Source organism: Rutidosis leptorrhynchoides, chromosome 2, assembly GCF_046630445.1.
Source record: "Rutidosis leptorrhynchoides isolate AG116_Rl617_1_P2 chromosome 2, CSIRO_AGI_Rlap_v1, whole genome shotgun sequence".
NCBI classification, from domain to species: Eukaryota; Viridiplantae; Streptophyta; class Magnoliopsida; order Asterales; family Asteraceae; genus Rutidosis; species Rutidosis leptorrhynchoides.
The window spans coordinates 662,500,659-662,510,616 of NC_092334.1; the positions used below are offsets into that span (position 1 = coordinate 662,500,659).

Sequence of the window (9,958 nt, forward strand, 5' to 3'; positions counted from 1 at the left end):
GTGCATGCTAACGCCCCAAATTGAACTCCCAACCTAAGAAGTATAAGTCTTTCTTACTGGACCAACAACCCAATGATATAGTTTAGTTTTTGTATTGCACAACATATAAAAAATACTCCATATAAGATAAAGGGCAAAATCCATAAAAAGGTAACCTATTTTTCCATTTTTCCTATTTTAGGTAATCTATTTCATTTCACTACAAAAAAGGAGTTCTTTTTCAAAAGTTAAGCAAATAAAGGGTGTCGTTAACTTTCTTCTTTAAATGCCACTGTGGCATTCCACGTCACCTATTTTTCCACGTCACTGGCTTACATGTACTAGCATCATCACCACATCATTTTTATTTTTATTTTATTTTTATTTAAGTTTAACTTATTAGATAAAAATACAGATCAATGGTGGTATTCATCACCATCTTCAATCATCAGCATCTTAACTCATCATCATATATTTTTGTCACCAACTGAAATCATCATCATACAAATAGAAAACCTAATTATAAATAACAAATCTATGGTTCACAATATCATTATGTTTACAACCCAATGGCTGACATCAAGCTACTTGCACAAATTCATCCGCATAAAAATCAGCAACTCAAAACAAATATCTACAACTTATTTCATATCTGACGAAAATGAAATACATTACCCAGATTTAACGATATTGCAAACCAGATCCGACTAGATCTCGAACACTCCGATGTTTACCACTAAAACGGGCGGTAGTTGTCGTATTCTCCGGGGTCATCTTCGCCGTCGGTGGTCATCTTAATGATTTTAAGGCGTCGTGTAATACATCGAGTGAGCAATTCGTCTTTGTATTATGTTTTTAAATGGAATTGAGATTATGTTTGTATAAAGAATTGAGTTTGTGAATGGAATTGAGTTTATGTAAACGGATTGTCTTTGAATTAGTGTATCTTCGTATTAATTTTGTTTCTTTTTTTTTCCTTTTTCTTTTGGAAAAAAGAAATAATTGAGTTTTTAAACTAATGATATGGAATTCAGAAATATATACATATAAGCAATCCACATGATAAAACTGATGATGTAGAATGTCACATTGTCATTTAACGAAAAAAGTTAACGACACCTCTTTATTTGCTTAACCCCTTTATTTGGTTAACTTTTGAAAAAAGACTCCTTTTTTGTAGTAAAACGAAATAGATTACGTAAAATAGGAAAAATGGAAAAATATGTTACTTTTTATGAATTTTACCCTAAGATAAAAGAGAAAAGCACTTAAATCTTGAATTCGTTAATCATATCATCATCATTATCATATATTGTTATATCTTTGAATTTAATTATCACCAAATTCTCTACGGCTTTAGCCTTTCGGCACAACAACGTGACACAAAATAAGATGAAAGAAAAAACTATATCTTTGAATTTAGTATAAACAACCCCACACGTCACTCCAAATTCACATCACACCAACCACACACCCTTCCTAACGCCGTCTAATACACCGTTACGCGTTTTCAACACACTGCTAAACAAACCGTTAACTCCGTTAGTCAACTCATCTACACCGTTTGAATATTTCGTCACAACTTTTCCAAACTCTCTAACGCCGTTTACAAATCTAACGCGGCGCTCTTCGCCGCCGTCACCGTCCAAGACGGAAGCTTCATCGAGTAAATCACAAAAAGGTACCACTCGGCTAGCCGTATCTTCAAGCTCCAACAATTTTGACTTTGACTTTATCAGGTTAAACATTTGCTTCTGAACGTTGTTGACCGAGTCAGACCACAAAAACTCGGCCGGAACTCGGTATTCAACCAGATCTGACTGTCCATACACTATACACACCAATACGCTAGATATAAATACTGTCAAAATACCTAGACCGTGTAACGTTCGTTTGATCAGATCTCTTCCGTTAGTTACCTTAACGATCGGAAAACTATTGATGCCGGAAATCAATTCTCCGATCAGATCCTTAGCGCGTTGATATTTTTCCGGTGTAGTCTCTTCACTATGACGTACGGATCTGATGAGCGCGTCCTTCGCTTTTATCAGTTTCTCCGGCACCGGTATTTGGCCGGAAGTAATCTGACCGGAGGAATTCATCAACCGGAGGCTTAGATTCATCAACATACGACGTTCGGTTAATTGTTGAACGGCTGATGAAATCAAATTGCATAGATCTAGTAGTTTTATACTGTAATCCATATACAAAACCTGAAAACATTCGGATTCAGATCTTAAACTCGAAATCTGATCCAGTGATTCGGCATGAATCGTTGATAAAAACGCAACGGCCTTCGACATCCATGATAAACTGATAAATGACGAATCGGTAGCTGGAGCTAGGGTTTTGAGATGAAAAATTACTTGTTCATCGAAGGATCTAGAAGCTTGTTGGTATGATTTAGGGATAAGTGATGGTTTCTTGGTGATTGATTTGAAATGTGAAGTTATAGTAGCTTTCTCTACGAGAAACATGGCGTAATGTTAAAAAACGGATGAAATGAAGTCGCCGGAAACGGCAAGTTTTCCGGTTGATTATTAATTTAGATAATTGTTTCGTTAGTTTTGGTTTCTAGGGTTTGGTTGTTAAATTCAATCTGAATCTGAATTAATTTTATACACTATGAGTTATTTAAAATTATATATTAAGTTGGTTGAAAAAATATACGGTGGTGTAGAAGAAAAGAGAACTGTGAATTGACTGAACTGCCCATTGTTTAGACTGTTTCTAACCGTGGCGGTGACGTCAAAGGCAAGTGATGTACTTTTTTATGATGTGTCAAGGTCAAGAGATGAAGTTAAATAAAGGGGAGTGTTAAATTTGAGGGTTAAATTTGTGAATAGGTGATGTGGTAAAATATTATTGGTAGTTGGGTATAAAATATATTAATTAATAATATAAAAAAAAAACTTGAAAAAATCTGATTGGCTGAAAAAATAGTGACACACCAGCGAAATTTCCGACTGACGCCCCGGGCGTCATATTTTGACGCCGCGTTAGGGGCGTCAAGGGCGTCAAACAGCTTGCCATGTGGGATGACGGGGATAAAGTGACGCTGGGTTGGAAACAGTCTTAGCGTCTACCTTTTGATACAATAATAAAGTTTGTCCATAAAAATGGGTCAATAGCCTAGTGGCGAATGACTCTCTCTCTCTTAGGGGAGGTGAGGGTTCGATTCCCACTAGGTGAGGATTTTTCAAATAATTGAATCAAAATCCATTCTTAACGGGCTCAAATGATCCCTTGGTTCCATGTCCTTGCCGATAAACATATTTTTTTGAAACAATAAAGTTTGTCCATGAAGTATTTTGCCTATGCAATCATTTTTATAAATCATAAAGCTACAAATATTCGCAAAAAAAGTTCACAATTTTTATAAACCCAGTACAGTTACATCACTCATCACGAATACATGTACACTTGTAAAAGTAAAAGACGTTTTAATTAATTCTGTTCTTAAATTCAATGTGTTCAATTTAGTATTAAACTCATTTATTCTTAAAAACGTCTTAACAAATTACTGTTTTAAACTATTTTTGATATTTCCGTATCATCCGTTTTTCAAATTCAAAGAAAATGAATCCGACGTCATATACTAACAACCTGTATACGGTCGTATCTTTTGATGGATTCCGCACGCTTGTTTTATATACTATGTTTAGGTATTTGGTTAGTAGAGAAGTACCATATATCCCGGCTTTTTTGATGGTTTATGGGTCAACCGTCAACGTCAAACATGGATGCTTTGATGCTTCACGCCTCCATTATTATTTATTATCCTTTTAAATAGACAATGATGATTTTGTCACATACAACTTGCTAAAATGAAAGTGGTTAATCTAACAAAGAAAGTTGGGTGTTACTTGTAAACCTAAACCTAAGAGCTCGATGAATGAATCACTTTAAAGTTTATAAAAGTGAAGTAATTAAAAATAAAATAATAGTATATTTATTTTTAAATCATTAATAAAATGAATTAAATGCAAAATTAATAATAATAAAAAAAACTTTCATTGTTAAGTACAAAAAAAATAGTACAATTCCTACCCAAAAAAAGTACCTAGAATTGTTTAAAAAAATAGAAATGCACTAAATAATACGAGTAATAATTAATCTAAGTGTTTATCGAAAATCATACAAGAGGAAAGAATCTGGATTGGCACACATGGCTCACCAAATCCAGGAGTGTACCTTAACCTACTGTGAAACTTAGAATCAAAATACCCGTAACCTGTGCTGTTTTCGTGATAATACTACGACTCTACGAGTATGCTGCTGCAGATTCATATGCAAATGTTGCTGCTTTAGTTTGTGTTTCGTCAAACAGCATATGATGCTACTGTTTAGTTCAAGTTATAATTTTCGTGCAGTTTACTTATTAGCCAACTCATGGACAGGAGTACGAAATCTCATTGATGTAGGATTACAGCTAGAGGGTGTTTCACAAAATAAATGGGCTCAAGTTTATTATAAGAGATCAAGGAAACAAGTTGGGCTGCTCGAGTACTTTGGAGAAACATTATTTGGGCCCATTGTTGGGCTTCAATATTGAGTTGGTAACATGAGGAAATATCACGTGGTTGCTGGAAACATGAGATAAAATCACTGGCTGCTGCAGTTAGGGTCAGAGTTGGACTCTAACTTATTTAGTTATTTGAATTTTAAATTTAGTTGTTAGGGTCAGAGTTGGACTCTAACTTATCTAGTTATTTGAATTTTAAATTTAGTTGTTATCCTTATCTGTTATATGTGTTTAAATAAGGCATTTGTTGGCCATTGTGATCAGTTTTTATGTTTTTTCATTATCATCTCGTGAATAAAAGCAGCGGCTTTTTATTATCAGTGTTCCAATTACTTTGTGTTTTAATTCTTGTTTGGCCTCGATCATTAATCTCTACATTAAGTGGTATCAGGAGTCCAGGATGGCCGAACAATCAGCTCGTCGTGGTGCTTACCGATCGGTTAGGATCAATGACCCTGATCCATTTGTGGAAATCGAACGCCTGCAAAGAAGAATCGCAGAGTTGGAACTAAACAACCGTCAGTTTTCTGATGATCGTAGTTCTGAGCGATCGCGTGATACTTGGGATGAGGGCAACCCATTCGCTGACCAAGTTCCACGAGGTAACCGTAGAGGGTATGATGACCCTTTGTGTAGCTTGGGCATGAAGGTGGAGATCCCGAAATTTACGGGAACTATGCAACCGGACGATTTTCTTGATTGGTTGAGTACCGTCGAACGTGTGTTCGACCTCAAAGACATCCCCGAACACCTCAAAGTAAAGCTTGTTGCGATTAAACTACGCAAACATGCCTCTTTGTGGTGGGACAATGTTTGTAAGCATAGGGCGTACGCCCGAAAATCTAAGGTGACGACATGGGATAAAATGAAGAGACTTTTGCGTTCTAAGTTTCTTCCAGAAAGTTATAAACAAGAAGCATACTTGGAATATCATAACTTACGGCAGAAAAGTATGAGTGTTGAAGAGCTCATCCAAGAGTTTGATCATGCTCGTTTGCGTTGTGATGTTCAAGAGGAAGAGGAGCAGACAATCGCTCGATTTTTGAGCGCGTTGAATGCTAACATCGCTGACATAGTGTCTTTACAGCCTTACTGGACATATGGCGATGTGTGTCTGCTTGAAATTAAAGTCGAAAAGCAACAAAAGGAAAAGGGGAAGTTGCCTTTCGCAAGAAACGCCACAACATTGACACCTAAGGTTGGGGCTGTAGCTCCTGAAAAAACCCTAACTGAACAGCAGGTGATACCACAAGTTTCGGGCAGTAGCAAAAGAGGCCCAAAGTGCTTCAATTGCCAAGGGTTCGGTCACTATTCCAGGGACTGCCCGAACTCCCGACCCGTGGCTTATTGTGATGAGCATGATGAACCTCAGTATGATACCGACAACGAGCAGGAGGAAATAATTTACCCGGATCAATGGGAATCTCTGCTTATTCGTCGAGCTTTGAAAATAGATCAGGCTCCTACTGACGAGCAATCGTGGCTACGCCACAACATTTTCCGAACTAAAGCGACGTCAAAAGGAAAGGTATGCACAATGATCATAGATGGTGGAAGTTGTGAGAACGCTGTTTCCACGGAAATGGTCAATAAATTAGCTCTTGTCGCCGAAGATCACCCCGAGCCATATCAACTAACTTGGCTCAAAAAGGGAAATCATATCAAAGTGACGAAAAGATGTTTAGTTCAATTTTCGATCGGGAAGTTATATAAAGATGAGGTGTGGGGTGAAGTCATTCCCATGGATGCGTGCCATCTCCTCCTTGGGCGACCATGGCAATATGATCGGAAAACAAAGCATGACGGGTTTAGGAATACGTATAGCTTTGTAAAAGACGGGGTTAATATTACCCTTGCTCCACTCGACTCTCGTCGTGAGCCAGGTACAGAAACAGCACTCATTTTGAACAAAGCTGAGTGTGCGCTACTGAAACCTGCTGTACAGGATGCATCTCAAGTAGGCAGCGAGCTTGCTGATCCAATCGAGCAGGTGCATCGACGAATCCCTACCAAGCATCACACATACAAGCAACATGGTGTTAAACGTCGTAGGAAGGTAGTATTTCGTGAATGTGACCTTGTGTGGATTAATGTGTGCACGGAACGATTTCCGGGTGGTCGGGTTGGTAAGCTACAACCACGAGTTGATGGTCCTTTTCGGGTTGTTAAGAAGTTAAACGACAGTGCTTATAAAATTGCATTGCCGGGTCATTCCAAGGTATCTGCCACCTTCGATATCGCAGATCTTTCTCCCTACTTAAGTGATGACGAGTCGGATCTTGACTCGAGGTCGAGTCCTTTCGAGGGGGGGGGGGGGTGGGGGGGGATGATGTAGGATTACAGCTAGAGGGTGTTTTGTAACACCCCAGCTTAACATGACCACAATATTGTCCGCTTTGCCCGCAGGCGCACGGCTTTTTCTTGGCGACCACACACGAGAAGCACTTTCCCAGGAGGTCACCCATCCCGGTAGTGCTCTCGCCCGAGCACGCTTAACCACAACGTACTCGCACTTCTACTCAGCCTGTGATCCCAAAACGCGTTGTGTCATTTAAGCGTGGGTATTACCTTATAATCCCATGATCACTCATGTCTGTGGGCGATGTGGGATTTGCCTAGGGTGTTACATTTGTAACACCCCAGCTTAACATGACCACAATATTGTCCGCTTTGCCCGCAGGCGCACGGCTTTTTCTTGGCGACCACACACGAGAAGCACTTTCCCAGAAGGTCACCCATCCTGGTAGTGCTCTTGCCCGAGCACGCTTAATTGCAGCGTACTCGCACATCTGCTCTGCATGTGGTCCCAAAACGCGTTGTGTCATTTAAGCGTGGGTATTACCTTATAATCCCATGATCACTCATGTATGTGGGCGATGTGGGATTTGCCTAGGGTGTTGCATTCACCCCCCTTAGGGACTCATCGTCCTCGATGAGGTTTGCCCCACCACCCCCAACGGCACATGAGTGGCTCTGATACCATTCTGTAACACCCCAGCTTAACATGACCACAATATTGTCCGCTTTGCCCGCAGGCGCACGGCTTTTTCTTGGCGACCACACACGAGAAGCACTTTCCCAGGAGGTCACCCATCCTGGTAGTGCTCTTGCCCGAGCACGCTTAATTGCAGCGTACTCGCACATCTGCTCTGCATGTGGTCCCAAAACGCGTTGTGTCATTTAAGCGTGGGTATTACCTTATAATCCCATGATCACTCATGTCTGTGGGCGATGTGGGATTTGCCTAGGGTGTTACATGTTTCACAAAATAAATGGGCTCAAGTTTATTATAAGAGATCAAGGAAACAAGTTGGGCTGCTGGAGTACTTTAGAGAAACATTATTTGGGCCCATTGTTGGGCTTCAATATTGAGTTGGTAACATGAGGAAATATCACGTGGTTGCTGGAAACATGAGATAAAATCACTGGCTGCTGCAGTTAGGGTCAGAGTTGGACTCTAACTTATTTAGTTATTTGAATTTTAATTTTAGTTGTTATCCTTATCTGTTATATGTGTTTAAATAAGGCATTTGTTGGCCATTGTGATCAGTTTTTATGTTTTTTCATTATCATCTCGTGAATAAAAGCAGCGGCTTTTTATTATCAGTGTTCCAATTACTTTGTGTTTTAATTCTTGTTTGGCCTCGATCATTAATCTCTACATTACTCATCATCTTCTATCTTAGGATAATACTACGAGTATGATCAGTAAGCTTCGGCCATCTTGACCATCGATGGGTAATTCCCGTAAGGTCAACTGGTTTTGTGTGGACCCACCCATGTGAGCTCAGCAGCAGCTCATGCTCGTTAACAATAGTTCCATAACATTCCACATTCTTCCCTGGTTCCCTAACACAACAAACGAAGTTAATAATTTTTAACTCAACAATTTCACCTACTGGTATAAGCAAAACTACGAAATTCAGAAAGTAATAAACTCACAAGTACTATTTTATCGATTGAACAATTTCATCTCTGAATTCGGGAACAAATGCAGCCGTTGCAGAGTTATAGCGGGTTAGAAAGCAGAAAATACCAAAAAATCTACATATATGTTTTATATATTATTAACGCATGTTAGTGTATCTTTAGTGTTTTTGACATTACTTACCCGTCGATGAAATCACAAGAGCTTTTGGACTTGTCTTCCACTATATCAAGTCAAGGTACGATTTTTACAACATATAATCTCTTTAAGAGATGGATTAACAAATTTCTTCACTTGTATCAACAACTTCAGTGTTCAGTCTATAGGTGAATGTAGTTGTCAAGAATTGATTAACGTATAAGGTTTACGTGAGCAAACGGCTGAGGGTAGGCTTTAGGTGGTGCAGCAGCTTTAGCAGGATGCCCAAAAACATTCCAAAACCTCAACGTCTCGTCTCTTGCTGCAGACGCAACTGTACATCCATCTGGGCTCTGCAAACATATTGTTATTATCATAATCATTAGTAACCCGTGTTTGCCTGTTGACTATACACAACTATACACAAACTGTTTGACTTTTGACTATACCTGCGCCATGACGAGAACATTTGAAGTATGACCAGTAAGCTCAGCCATCTCGACCATCGCTGGGTACTTCCATAATGTCAGCTGATTCAGTGTGGACCCGTGTGAGCTCAGCAGCTCACGCTCGTTATTGTTCCATAAAAGTCCACATACTTGTGACCCAGTTCAACCGAGTTCAAACAGGCACCAGTGTGTGTGTTCCAAAACTTGATACACTTGTCATCATCATAAGTGCCTGAAGCAAGAAGATTAGCCTGAAACGGACACCAAGCAAGTGCTTTAACTGCTGCAGAGTGATCATCGAGCCTGTGAAGATAATAAGTTGGGCCAGGCCCATTAACAGATCTTCTGTCCCATATGTGAACAAGATTGTCTGTTCCACCACTGGCTAGTTGTTGACCCGAAGCTGACCATTTCAACCCGCAAACTTCTTGGAGGTGGCCAGAGTACGTTTGGACTATGTGTGATCTTATTCTAACATCGTTATTTATAATCCGGCCATCCATTCCTCCGGTTGTGAGAATATGGTTGTTCCAATCCAATGCTCCAACTCGAGACTCGTGACCGCCTTTCAACCTTCTTAACTGTTTCAAATGAAATATTATTAAACAAAACATAACATTGCATTGCATTATGGTTATGGGAAAACAAGGATAAGGGGATAATTACCAATCGGTTAGAGGTAGAATTGAATAGATGGACATCAGAATTGTCTAAGCCGACAGAGATGTGGGTGCCATCCGGTGCCCATTTGACACTTGTCACTGGACCACTTTCATCATCTATGGTCACCAGTAATGAGGTAGTAGCGTTTGTAGCATCCCATAGATACACATGGTTTCTGAGAGCAATTGCAACAACATTGCCGCTTCCCCAATCCAATAGATTCAAGCAGTAATCATCAACAATGTCAGGTGCATCCAATACTTTTTCCGAAGTCTA

The 9,958-nt window shown here is 39.5% G+C and overlaps 1 protein-coding gene and 1 pseudogene across 1 annotated transcript; both read right to left on the bottom strand.

Moving 5' to 3' along the window:
• Positions 1-1,436: 1,436 nt before the first annotated feature.
• Positions 1,437-2,456, bottom strand: LOC139890215 (protein BPS1, chloroplastic-like). The gene has a single exon (XM_071873111.1). The coding sequence runs from the start codon at positions 2,454-2,456 to the stop codon at positions 1,437-1,439; it is 1,020 nt and encodes a 339-aa protein (XP_071729212.1).
• Positions 2,457-8,752: 6,296 nt separating this feature from the next.
• LOC139893869 (cell division cycle 20.2, cofactor of APC complex-like) lies at positions 8,753-9,595 on the bottom strand (annotated as a pseudogene).
• Positions 9,596-9,958: the final 363 nt, after the last annotated feature.